Source organism: Rhamphochromis sp. 'chilingali' (assembly GCF_963969265.1).
Source record: "Rhamphochromis sp. 'chilingali' genome assembly, chromosome: 11".
NCBI classification, from domain to species: domain Eukaryota; kingdom Metazoa; phylum Chordata; class Actinopteri; order Cichliformes; family Cichlidae; genus Rhamphochromis; species Rhamphochromis sp. 'chilingali'.
The window spans coordinates 26,149,337-26,162,550 of record NC_137938.1 but is presented as its reverse complement, the minus strand read 5'-3'; the positions used below and the strand labels follow the sequence as shown (position 1 = coordinate 26,162,550).

General features: G+C 37.3%; 2 protein-coding genes across 2 annotated transcripts; one reads left to right on the top strand and one right to left on the bottom strand.

Annotated features, from left to right (window-relative positions):
* The first annotated feature begins 219 nt into the window (after window positions 1-219).
* Window positions 220-1,428, top strand: LOC308405729 (uncharacterized protein). The gene is made up of 5 exons (XM_080896445.1): window positions 220-537; window positions 631-681; window positions 823-900; window positions 1,030-1,083; window positions 1,302-1,428. The coding sequence occupies exons 1-5, from the start codon at window positions 333-335 to the stop codon at window positions 1,388-1,390; spliced, it is 477 nt and encodes a 158-aa protein (XP_080752571.1). The 5' UTR covers window positions 220-332; the 3' UTR covers window positions 1,391-1,428.
* Window positions 1,157-10,430, bottom strand: ceacam1 (CEA cell adhesion molecule 1). Its single transcript, XM_080896439.1, has 15 exons — window positions 10,221-10,430; window positions 9,708-10,004; window positions 8,756-9,037; window positions 8,388-8,651; window positions 7,896-8,168; window positions 7,517-7,768; window positions 7,123-7,398; window positions 6,757-7,008; window positions 6,339-6,623; window positions 5,732-6,007; window positions 4,860-5,135; window positions 3,309-3,560; window positions 2,857-3,141; window positions 2,495-2,734; window positions 1,157-2,106 (listed from the first exon to the last, which is right to left on the bottom strand). The coding sequence occupies exons 1-15, from the start codon at window positions 10,270-10,272 to the stop codon at window positions 2,018-2,020; spliced, it is 3,651 nt and encodes a 1,216-aa protein (XP_080752565.1). The 5' UTR covers window positions 10,273-10,430; the 3' UTR covers window positions 1,157-2,017.
* Window positions 10,431-13,214: the final 2,784 nt, after the last annotated feature.

Genomic DNA, 13,214 nt, shown 5'->3' with positions numbered 1-13,214 from the left:
GCAGTCATGCTGACAGAAGTGATAACCGCCAGCCAGTTTTTTAACGAGAGTAACAGATATATCCTGAAGACAGAATTTGATCCCAATTTTTATCAAATTGGTGAAAGGCAGCAAAAAGATAAAATGCATATAAAAGATTATTGATGTATTAGGTTCCCATCAGGAAAGTTTAACTAGAGGCTATCAAATGGGCACATCTGACATTCAAGTGCTCTTTGAATCTCTCTAAAAGCAAAAAGCCATTACTCAAAACCACTATCTGTTGGCAAGTGTACATCATTCTGTCAGTCACTGCCACATATCGTAAAATTGTTTTTTCAGCCAGTTGATTAATGTGCTGCAGCCATGATTTCATCACCATCATCCTTTATAAAGAGCCGGAACACCAACCCCATCATTTCTTCTCTGGGACTGAAGTCAGTGCACAAGCAGGATTTCTTTCCCCGAGTTCACTGAATTGCCTTTTCTCCAACATGGGACCCAGGGTGCTTTTGCCGCTGGCTCTTGGGCTGGTAATATTAACTGATTGCATCCAAGGTATAGTATGATACTTCGTAAAAATCTTTTTGTATCCTGTGCACCCTATTCTGAAGTCTCCTTCTCTATTATTTTCCTTTTCATTTGTTAAAGGTGTTCATGAGACAAAGAAACAGAGCCTGGTTGTCAGCGCATTCACTGACGGTATGTGAGATTATTTTCTAAACACATTTCGACAAGACCAGCTCCTTAATGATAGTTACAGGTTTGTATCTAAATACTTACTTTATTAAAATTGTTATTATAAATCTTTTAAAGTTATTTCTACAATAAACTGTGCTACAGGATCTGCTGTTGAAGAACTACTTACAACTGCACGTCCAGTCATCCAAAGACAGGACAAAAGACCTTGCACCTGTAAAGGTGACATGAGAATTTTACCAAAGAATGTATAGATATTTACATGTATCGCTTTTATGTAAGTACATCCTCTCTCTTAGAAAAATACAGTATTTCTAACCCATTCTTCTTCTTTTATTATATGTCACTCAGGGAAGGAAATGGGTGTGATGAACAAAGCCTGCCACTGCTTGAATACTGGAAAGTGTAAGTTGCCTAAAACTTCTAAGATTTTTGGAATAGGGAAGGAATAAAATGATGAGAAAAATCAGTGATAAAATCAATTATTGTATTCTCTTTATTATCATGGCTTTGAAGAGTGATTACAGATAGAAGTTACACATTTTTTTTTCATTTCATTTTTTCATTAATTTTCTTTTTTGTGTCCAATTGCTTTATCTTTCTGGATTCATTCAAACCACAAGGGAAAAAACACTGCAAGAAGGAAAAGTTCAAGAACATGAAGATATGCCAAAGGATTAATAAATCCTTCAACCCCTCCGTGCCCATATGAGCAATATAAAGAAGCCCTCTATTCTTACACATGCATGCTTTTGTAAGACTCATTGCCAATCATATTTTCTATGCATACACATGATACTTTTTACAAATGCAGTGTAAAAGAAACTTTATCACTGGAATTTGAACTCACTATAACTTTCTGAATGGGACCATTATTATTTTAAATATCCCACTTAATAAAATCTCCAAAAAATATATTATGTTGTCTTTTTTTATTCATTTTTTAAAAAAGTAATCAATCAATCAAATAAGGTGAATCAAGGTATAATAAAACATCTACGTATATATATTATTAACATGGTTAAATGCTCACAGTGATTATAATTTGTAAGGAGTACACTTTCCCTGCTTTCCTTTTATGAAACTATTCACTGAACTAGCTCCAGGGGAGTGATTACAATGACAGTATTAAAACTAGCGAAACTACATTTTACTGTTAATAGATATAATATTGAACATAAAAAATAGGCATTGCACTAATTAAATAATGTGTATGTCTAACATTAGGATTATGGACTGCGCTATGTTTTCTTAATCATTGTGCAGGAAGATTGTTGTCAAAAAACAGGGAGCGAGAAAGAAGCCTTTCATTCTCAGAAGACTTAAGAGTGTGGAGAACTCAGTTGAACAACACAGGCGCAGAAAAGGCAAACAGAACCATCATCATCAGGCTGCCTTGGTATGGGAAGTGGATGGCAGGGGCGTGAGCTGGGGGTGGAAAATATGACAAGCAAAGAGACACGTTTGAGGTTAGGACTGAAAAAGAAAGAAAAACGCTTACAGCATATTTGCAAATTTATAGCACTGCCTGTGGCCAATTTTAAAAGATGGGTGCGATCATCATAGTTTCTTTAAATGCTCCACACTACAAAGACGTCGTTTGGCATTAACGTCTCAAAATCTTTTGTACATTTCACCTCTATTTTTCTATGGAAGAACGTGACATACTTCTATTTTTCTTTTGCCTGTGTGGCAGCTCTACGCTTCCGTAATTTTCTTATGAGGTCATAGGTTATAGTAAAATACCCGTTGCTCAACAACACTAAAGAACTTGTTAAAGAAAAATGAGTAGAGATAAGATGTGTGGTTTATTCACCTGTGACGGTAAGATTTTGGTACATTGTGATATCAGTCACGGGGTTCCATGCCTTGCATATGTAATTCCCAAAATTCTGGCTGGTTGCAGGGAATACAATAGTAGATGTGTTCTGTAGAGGTGTTGACAGATTGTTGAAGAACCAGGAGAAGTCACACGCTGGTCGAGAATCAGCCTGGCATATCAGGGACACGTGCATGAACATACTTGCACGGGAAATGGTCAGTCTGACTGGGCCATCTGGAAAAAGAAAGATTTCGTTTGAATAATGTACTGCAAAATTATGAATAGTGTTTCCTTGGCACACAATTCAAAAGAATATTGGGCAGATTACTCAGAACTAGTTCTCAATAAACACTCACAGTTCACCAACAGTCTGTACTGGGGGCTCACATGATCACCAGCCTTATTGGTAGCAACACACTGATATGTCCCTTCACTGTCCAGTGTCACTGGGGTGAAATGCAGCATGTTGTTTTCAGTATTATAGGACGCATATGAGTTATTAGAGGGATTAGTGTTAAGCTTCATGTTGTCTTTCATCCAGTAGATCGTGTCATAGGGCCCAATAACCTCACAGGTGAGAGTAAAGTTTTTAGTGTCGATTGGAATTGTCTTGTTTTTGATCATCACTGACTCTATAGCCTCTGTAGACACAAATTACAAGGTGTTAAACACAAAAGAGCATGACATCTTGACTGGAGTACATCCCCATGAAATATTTAGACTTTAAGAACACAATAAGAATTTGTATTTGATCAGTTTCAGAGCCACATGTGCAACAAATTTCCCAAAAATCTTGAAGTGTTCATACCAACAACTGTGAGCGTAGTGGAGTTTGTGCTGTTCTTTCCTGTCACATTATTAATGGCCATACATGTGTATTCTCCACTCATGTTGAAAGACAAGAGGCTAGTTGCATACACTGACGTGTTGGACACAATTGATCCATTGAACCACCAGCAGAATTGGCTGAGTGGCTCTGACATGGCAGAACAGCTGAAGACGGCTTGACGTCCTGTTTCAGCAAAAGCTGGCCCATAAATAATGGGCTTTTCTGGACCATCTGTAACAGCAAAAGAGGATAGGTGACTCTAACAGTAAGAATCTAGAGTGTTAACTTTTTTGTTAACTACAAAGTTCTTTAAATTGTGCCCATGTTGGACTCGTGCAAGTATCCTTCTTCAACTTGCGGTTAAAAATGTGGTGATGGATCAGCATGATGCAAAAGAGACTGACACACCTGTCCCAGACGTTTTGAATATCTGTGCCGCTCCTGAGGAAATTTATTGTCTAAACTTTTGAGCAACAAGCAACACTGGAGTATTATAAGTAAGTATAATACTTAGTAAGTAAGTAATAAGTAAGTAATTTAGTAAGTAATAAGTATTATAAGGCAAAGATAACACTTTGAGTTAGTATGAGCTACAACCGAGCAATTTAACATTATGAAGCAATTTCATAGTCCTACCTTTAATGCAAAAGAGTAGCCTACCTGACTATATAGCATGCAAATTTGTCTTTTGAGCTGGGTAAAGTATTATCCAAATTTGGATAGGTTCTGGTCAGCTGTGCAGTTCATTGTATATTTATTGTGTTGACTCCTGTGTCTTAAGAGACATTGTAGTTGCAACACTAAAATACTCTTTGATAGTTTTATCATGAAATTGGTCACCTGTGTGTCAAGTCATCATGTTTTTCACAGCTGTGTGGGTACGGTTCAGCATGTAGTGTGATTGCTATCCACACCAGAGCATGTAACACCAGTGCTTTCTCAATGAAAGCTGACTTTGTAAAATTGCTGCATTAAGTAAATTACTAATCTATAATTAATGTGAAGCTAATACAAATTGAGGTGCACTTTTTGTAAAAGTGATCAATCAGGCAATAGTAGTTAGGCATATGAGAAGCAAGTCTGCACATTATGAACATTATGACCCTTTTTGTAGAATCCATGTTTTAGAATGGTAAATGGCCTGCATTTGTATAGCGCTTTACACTACATTCAGTCATTCACCCATTCAAACACTGGCAATGGCAAGCTACATTGTAGCCACAGCTGCCCTGGGGCGCACTGACAGAGGCGAGGCTGCCGGACACTGGCGCCACCGGGCCCTCTGACCACCGCCAGTAGGCAAACATGGGGTTAGTATCTTGCCCAAGGATATTTGGCATGCAGCCAGGAGGCAGCCTGGGATCGAACCACCGACCTTCTGATTAGTGGCTGATTAGTGGCTCTGCCACCTGAGCTACAGCCACCCCAACTGAAGAACCGAAATACAATGGATTTACCTAATTTAAGGTGATGCACCATTGACATTGAACCATTTAGTAGCATACATTCTATACATTCTAATATACTCACAATTGACAATGAGGTTATAAGCAGGGCTGGCCTTGTTTCCAAAAGCATTAATAGCCATACAGCAGTAGTTTCCATTATCATAGCGCTCCACCATACTGAGGTGGAGCGTCTTATTTTCCATGTAGAAAACAGTTCTGTTTTCATCATGCAGTATCTCCCCATTCTTCATCCAGTAAATGTATTCAGCAGGTCCAGTTACATTGCATGTTAAGTTATATGAATAACCTTCTATGGCCGGCATCATTGGTGCTTTTACTTCCACATTTTCTATTTGATCTGCAAACAAAACAAACACAACAGTCATTTAGTCAGAAAGACATGACAAAGGTAACTTACATCAAAGCTGTTGTTAAAAAGGTCCAGCAGTGCCCACATTTAACCTTTAGTATGAGCCCTCAAATACTTCAAAACTGGTATGTTAACCGCACTAGCAAAGGCAACACCATCCTTTAGCGCATCTCGGTGAGTTTTAAATGGCCCACGGCAGCCACACAACAGCCTATTGTCCCTGATGCCCTCTGGTTATAGACATAACATTGATAAATCACACACTGGCACGCTATGGAACACTTTCTTTTTTTTCCAAAACCCGCAAAGCATGAAGAAATGAGACAAACACACAACACACATGCACATAGATATGCAAGTATAATTTAACATCTGTGCATTGTCTTTTATTTACTGCCTTCTGTAAAGTTTCATACGATATTGATATGTTTTATGTATTTGTAATTAATTTTTCTGTGCCTGAACTTTTGGTATTTCACATAACTGAAATGATCTGAACTCCAGATAATTGACTTGCAACAATTATCTTGAAATGTTAAAATCATATCACTCAGTTGCGTAAATCTTTAAAATATCAAACTCACAGATGACAACGAGCATGTAAATAGCGCTGGGCATGTTTCCAGCAGCATTAATAGCCAAACAGTAGTAGTTTCCAGTGTCATATCGCTTTACTGGATTAATCTCAACTGTCTCGTTATCCTTGTGGAAAAAAGTCCTGTTGTCTTCATGCAGTCTCTGCCCATTCTTCATCCAGTAAATGTAGTCAGCAGGTCCAGTTACATTGCATGTTAAATTATAGGCGTAACCTTCTTTGACAAAGGTCACTGGTGCATTTAGTTTTACATTTTGGATTGGATCTGCAAACAAAGCAAACCACATAACACTTAATTTCTCTATTTAGCTGCCATTCCTCTTTCTAAGAAGGAAAATAAATTAAATACACTTTTTGCATCAACCCAAAAACATGTTGGCTGTTTTGTTAAGTATTTAAATCCCCAAAATGTCTAAATACTGCTAAAAAACATATCATGACTCTTCATTTGGATCTTCCTTACAGCAAACATTTTCTCAGGGATGTAGATATTAAAACAATTTGTGTCTAGCATTTGAAAATGAGTACAAAATTAAATAAAACTAGTTTTCAAAAAAATAGAAAAAACACATTTCATTGCTTTCTGTCATGCTCACAATTCACCAGTAGTCTGTACTGGGGGCTTTTTCGCTGGCCAGCCTTATTGGTAGCAACACACTGATATATCCCTTCATTGTACGTTGTCACTGGGATGAAGTTCAGCATGTTGTTTTCAATGTTATAGGAGATATGTGAGTCATTAGAGGGGTCCATGTTGAGCGTCACGTTATCTTTCATCCAGTAGATTGTGTCATAGGGCCCAGTAACATCACAGGTGAGAGTAAAGTTCTTAGTGTTGATTGGAATTGTCGTGCTTTTGATCATCACTGACTCTATGGCCTCTGTAGACACAGAACATGAGAGTTGAGAGGGTAAGATGTCTTTAGTGTTCTTTATTCTTGGAACACAATAGCAGCCAGAGTCATATGTTAAAAATGTTTCATCTAATTCCTCTGAATCCTAAAGTTTTCATACCAATCACGGTGAGTGTCGTGGAGTTTGTGCTGTTCTTTCCTGTCACATTATTAATGGCCATGCATTTGTACTCTCCGCTCATGCCTAAAGACAACACATCAGTTGTGTAGTCTGATGTATTGGCCACGATGGATCCATTGAACCACCAGCAGAACGTACTGGGAGGCACTGACTCGGCAGAACAGCTGAAGACAGCTTGATGTCCTGTTTCAGCAAAAGCTGGCCCATAAACAGAAGGTGTTTCTGGTCCATCTGTAACAGAAGAGGAGATAGATGAATATCTAAACAACTATAAATGTAAAACTTAAAAATTGTTCATTTAAACATGACACTAAACTGCATAAAATCTCTAAATATTATACTCACAGTTGACAAAGAGCATGTAAGGAGTGCTCTTGTTATATGAAACGGCATTAACAGCCATACACTCATAATTGGCATTATCATAGCGCTCCACCATTCTGATGTGAAGTGTTTTGTTATCATTGTAGAAAACTATTCTGTTGTTTTCATCCAGTGGCTCCCCCTTCTTCATCCAGTAAATGTAATCAGCAGGTACATTTGTGTTGCATGTTAAATTATAGGAGTAACCTTCTTTGGCAGGCATCATTGGTGCTTCTACTATTATGTTTTGCAGCGGCTCTGCAAACAAAGCAAATCACAAAATAGCTCTTTAGTTCTCCCCCGAGGCACCTGTCTCCTTTTTATGAATGAAAAGTTATTTTGTGTACACCAAAAAAAATGGTCACGTAAGTCTTACCGATAACAGTAAGCATTATGTCTGCAGTGCTGTTTTTGCCACTGATGCTGTTGAAGGCCACACAGAGGTACTTTCCACTCATGCTGGTTGTCAGAGACGGTGTGACATACTCTGACTTGTTGGAGACCAGAACATTTTCGTGGTACCATTCATAGATGCTGGGAGGATTAGATGTTGCATTGCAGGTGAATGTGACGTAGTCTCCTGCCTTTGCCAAATTTGGTCCCATGACATTTGCTATCTCTGGTCCATCTAAACACATAAAGAACACCACAAATTACTTTCACTGAAAAATTCTTATGTGACTACAAACATTCAGATAATACAGAACTGACATCACAGTGATAATCGTTATGTTAATAATGATACAAATACTTACAGTAAACTGTGACTGTGAAGGGGTCGCTGGTTTGGTTGCTTACAGAATTAAAAGCCTCACACTGATAATCTCCACCATCTGAATGCTGGGTTGAACTAATAGTCAGTGTCCTGTTGCCCGTGCCAAACGTTGTTTTATTGTCAGCAGAAATAAGTTGATCGTTTTTCCACCAATGAATGATGTCAACAGGTCCCATCACTTCACAGCTCAAAGAGAATGTCTCACCAAATATTGCTGGTTTGGCAAGATTCACCACGACTGCTGTCACAGGATCTGTTGGAGTTTAGTAAGTAATTTAAATTCACTCAAATATTTGACCTGAAAAAATATGGCATGTTCAACTAGATAATTCCTCTGCACTGTACAAAGGAAAAGGCACAAATCACAACTCTTTCTCTTTGGTCTTAATGGTCTACCAGCTCAGCAGATCTAAGCAGCAAAGTAAAAAATAAAACAAAATAAATTTTTAAACAGATACCAAACCAAACTTACCCACAATCAGGATCGTTGCTGTGTGGCTGCTGAATCTGAACGTGACATTATTGTGAATTAGGCATGTGTAATTTCCTGACATGCTCTCGTTAACTTTCTCTAGTTCAAGCTTTGGTTCAATTTTGTTTAGGTACACTCCATTAACCATCCACTGGAACATTGCTGGAGGACTGGACACCGCTGAGCATGACAGTGTGATATTAGATCCGCCTTTGTATATACTCATAAGGGGCATGACTGTCATCTCCGTGTTACTTGGGCCGTCTGGTGACAGAACAGGGCATAAATTGTTTTAGAGGTTATTGTTGGGACAGCAGATTGTTTTATAGATTGTATGCATGTATTGGTGTCTTTTGGTTAGAACTCACAGCTGATAGTCAGATTCACAGGGGCGCTGATGTCATTACTGACATTATTAGACACATTACACTTGTATAGTCCTTGATCATAGCGGGTCACGTTCATGATAGTGAGAATGGTGTTTCCACTGCTGAGTTGAACTTTTTCATTGGCCGTGATCATTGAGCTCCCATTGAACCACTGATAAGACAGGGATGTACCTTTGGACACACTGCACATAAGTACTGCTGTGTCATTGAACTCCACCAGGTTGGTTGTGCTTGTCTGAACGGTCACATTTGAAACAGACTCTGCGGAGAATAAAACAGCAAGGCATTTGTCATGTTTTATTTAAGCAAATGTGTCCTCCACCAAATATATATGAAAATGTGACCCATATGTTGAAATAAAGTCAGGTTCAAGATAAAAACAAATAAAAACAAAACAGTCTTATACAAAATGGCCTCCTTGGGTGACAGTATTGGTCTGTTGATTTGTCAGTCCAATTCTTTGGTTCATCAAGGATATACTTTAATTTGCATTTACCTCTTAAAATTTTTGTTAAACAATGACTTGGTGTGATGTCGTGTTCTGAGTTGGTATTTACCCTGACTTTTATCAGTTTGATGTAAAACCTTTGTTGTAACAATTGTTGAAAATCAAGATCAACATATTTTTGATAGTGTTATTTAAATTTATAGTGTAATTGTTTTCCCTTTTTTTCTAGATAGATATGTCTACAATGTGATAGTGTGAGTTGTTTTTCTCCTTAACATAATGGAACCAAGAGACTCTGACAATGCCTCTTTTCATAAATCATAACAAAGTTAATTAATTATAACAACAACAACAACAACAACAATAATAATAATAATAATAATGACAATGATACAGAAATCGTGCAAGAAGTATAATGTAGGAAGTGAAATCTTCTTGAAATCTGTGCTGGTGACTAAACAAGAAAAATGAGAGAGCGCTTACCTTCAACTGAAAGTGTTAACTGAGAAGAAATTTCATTGATTAGATCCTGTAGTGCGTAGTTTCCAGAGTCTTCCAATTTTACTGAGTGTATGGTCAGTGATGAAGTACTTTGGTTAAAAGATACTCTGTCACGCCAAGTTTTGGAAATAGCAAAACCCCTATTTAGTATTATCACAATTTGGCGGGTGTTGAATAGCCATCCGCCTGAGCTGACAGTGTAATTGCTGCTAAGGGTAACATTGTTTCCCACTGCGACGGGGTTCTCAGAGGCATATAATGTCTGACTGCATGTCACATCTAGAAAGAGAAAGCAAGTAAAATATTCAGTCGCCACGTAGTTGTCATCCACACACTGGGACAGAAGTAGTTACAAAAGTACTGATATATGTCAAAGTAGTATATTTAAAGAATTTTAATTGATATTAGGATCTATAAATTGTCTAATTCTCTGACCCTGTAGTTATTGTAATAGGCAATAAAACTCATTGAACTTCACTTATCATTCAGTTTTACCTGTGAAAGTTACTGCAGCCAAGAATAGGATGAACACCACTGGAGACTCCATTAAGCTCCTTGGTATCCTTTCCCTAAACTTGAATCTGGCTTTGATGAATAAAATCCTGTGATATTCTCTGCTACCTGCCTTCAAATCAGCTAATATTTACTCTGTAACACTGCAGCTCTCTGTGTTCTTGATGCAAATGCCTTCCCCTGCCTTCACCATCATCATACCACCTCAAAGTCATGACCACACCTTGTTTTACCCTTTTATATTGATGCTTTACAGGTGCACACCTATGAGTGTCCATTTACTGTATACTGTTGTTCTGCAACTTTTTCCAACCAAGGAAACATGTGGAGAGCGTTTATAATTTTAACACGTGACTCTGTACCTAGAATGCAAACCAAATCTGTGGAATCTTGGTCTCTGAACGTCATTTTAGTATTCTCATAAAAAAGATGAGTCACTTCCTCCCACAATAGAGATGGAAACCACTGAATTGGACAAAATAAAAACAAATTTGGGGTTAGGCATTTGCAGATTCAGCTATGATGATCCATTCAAATCTGTAAATGCCTTCTTATTGGATTATTTGGTTATGAGTTGCACCCAGAATATCAAAACTTAAAGAATTTGTAGAGGACAATGGACTCTCTGTCCCACTATACTGGATCGTCTCCTTCTCCTACTTTGTTTACAGTAACCAAAGAGACACGGGATAAATGCACTATTCATCTGTAAACAAAATTACAATTTTCTTTCCCCCATAAGACTAGAATAAAAATAAATAAATAAATAAGTTTCACAAATACCTCTCACAATCAGCTCAATTTTTTATTTTCAATATACACGATATCTGCTTTTCTTTTTTTGGAGCACCTAATAACATGTGGTGTTAAAGGCTATAAACATTGAATCGATTTTAAGTGAAAATAAACCAATAATAGGGTTGATAGAGCAAGGAAATGGCAAACAAAGACATGATCACGCTACACATAAAAAACAAGGGTGTTGCATTCACTAGCTGAGGTCACATCCTAATTTAGGTATGACAGTATTTCTAGTAGATAATGGTGATGGCTGCACTTACAGCCACACAGTGGTAATAGCCACCATATTAGTGTAGAGGCTTATACATAACATCACATTCACATTTGTCTTTCTTCAAATAGGAATTAATTTACAGGACAATGAATAACTGGATTTGGTTTAGAATTAGTTCACATATCCACATAACACAGTATTCTAAAATAAGTGTGCACATTTTAGTTTACACTGTTATGTATGATTTAATCTTTGTTTTCTGAGTTACTTTAGTTGGAGCTGCTCCCGTCCCTTGATTGAGGAGCCAACAGGTGGAAAAGGGGCAGAACAAGCCTTGATGGAAAGCTGCAAATTGGCTCATTTCATAATTTAGGACCATGTGGGGTAATTGGAGTTAGGTTTTGTGTGTTTTACCCCTTTTTGTGCTTTTGTGGGTGATCAGCCATTGTTAAGTTTCCCCTTTGTCTCGTTAAGTTAGTTCAGTTTGTTTCAGTTATCAGTATGGTTTGTCAACTTTGAGTAGAGTTCTGTTATTTTGACCTCTTTTATGGGCCCAAGATTTTGATTCTTTTTACATGATTTAACCAATTATTTATTGGGGTTCAATAAAAAAATCCTTTTTTTTTTTTTTCCCTTTAACCTGTGCCTAAGTTTCCTTCGCTGCTCGGTCCATCACAGTGAACGTGCTATCATCTGTGAAAAGCAAAGGGAGGCAGTGCTCCACAGTGAACACAGTTTGTGTTGAGAAAAAACAAAACAAAGTTAGTTTGGAACAAAACCAAGAAGTACTGATGTTGCTGTTGTAATAGTAACAAATGCACTTGCTATGAGCACATTTGCGGTGATGTCGTTTCTTATGTTGGCGTGATTGTTGAAGGCCAGACAGCAATATGGACCACTTGCTGACATGTAACAGCTTTGAACCCACTAAAACTGAGCTGGATGATTGGAGAATGCAGAACAGACCGCAGACAGATTGGATCCAGCTAAAAAGGAAAAATGTTCGGTCCGTTCATTTTGAGCGCTATGTTATCTCGTCCATCTCAGAAAAGCAATGACAATTAGGCAGACGAGAGACATACAGAAAAATAAGAACTGTGTATTGAAGCTCAATGATTATATTAGTATATAAAACTGCAGTAGTAGTGAATATGCTATTGCCCAACTCACAGCTGATGGTAAAGTTTACTACATGGTCACAGCAGGTCACACTGATCACAGAGAGCGTTTTCATCAGTGAGCTGAGCTCTGTAACTGGAAGTAACCTCAAAGCTGCTGTTCATCCAAAAGAAAGAGATTGGAAGGAGAATAAAATTGAGCACTTGATGATTGATGAGCTGCGGAATTCATTCAGACTCTTAGGTTCACACTGATCAGCACATAATTCATTCTGTGGTAGCCAAACAGATGAAAATAAATGTTTACAAATGTACTTCATAACAATGAGTTTTTGCAGTAAGCATACAGTTAAAGTGTATTAATTGTAATGAATATTAATTCTAGTTATTCTTAATTTTAATTATTAAATATGATAAAATACATCAGTACTTACAAACAGTACTTATAAATATCTGAATATATCTGAATATATAACTAATATAACTAAACGATGACTGTGCTTTACACCATCATTGTTTCCTAAACTAATACCATCATTAGCCATGACGTTTTAGGACAGTATACAATACAGACAAAGCAAAAACTTTACGCACGAATTTAGCCATATTTCTTTTATTATTTGATTATTTGTTTTTGTGCTTTAATTACCTTAAAATAATTAATAAAAAAATATTATATATAATCCCTGCCATAAGTATCAAAATATTTTGGTCTAAATACCCTACATTGTTTCTCAAATTGCTTTATCTGAACATTTAAACTACGACAAAAAGCCAGAAACAATGTGACAAGCTGAAGTTCTCTGCTTTATTCATCCATGTTCTGGCTGGTGCCTATCCCAG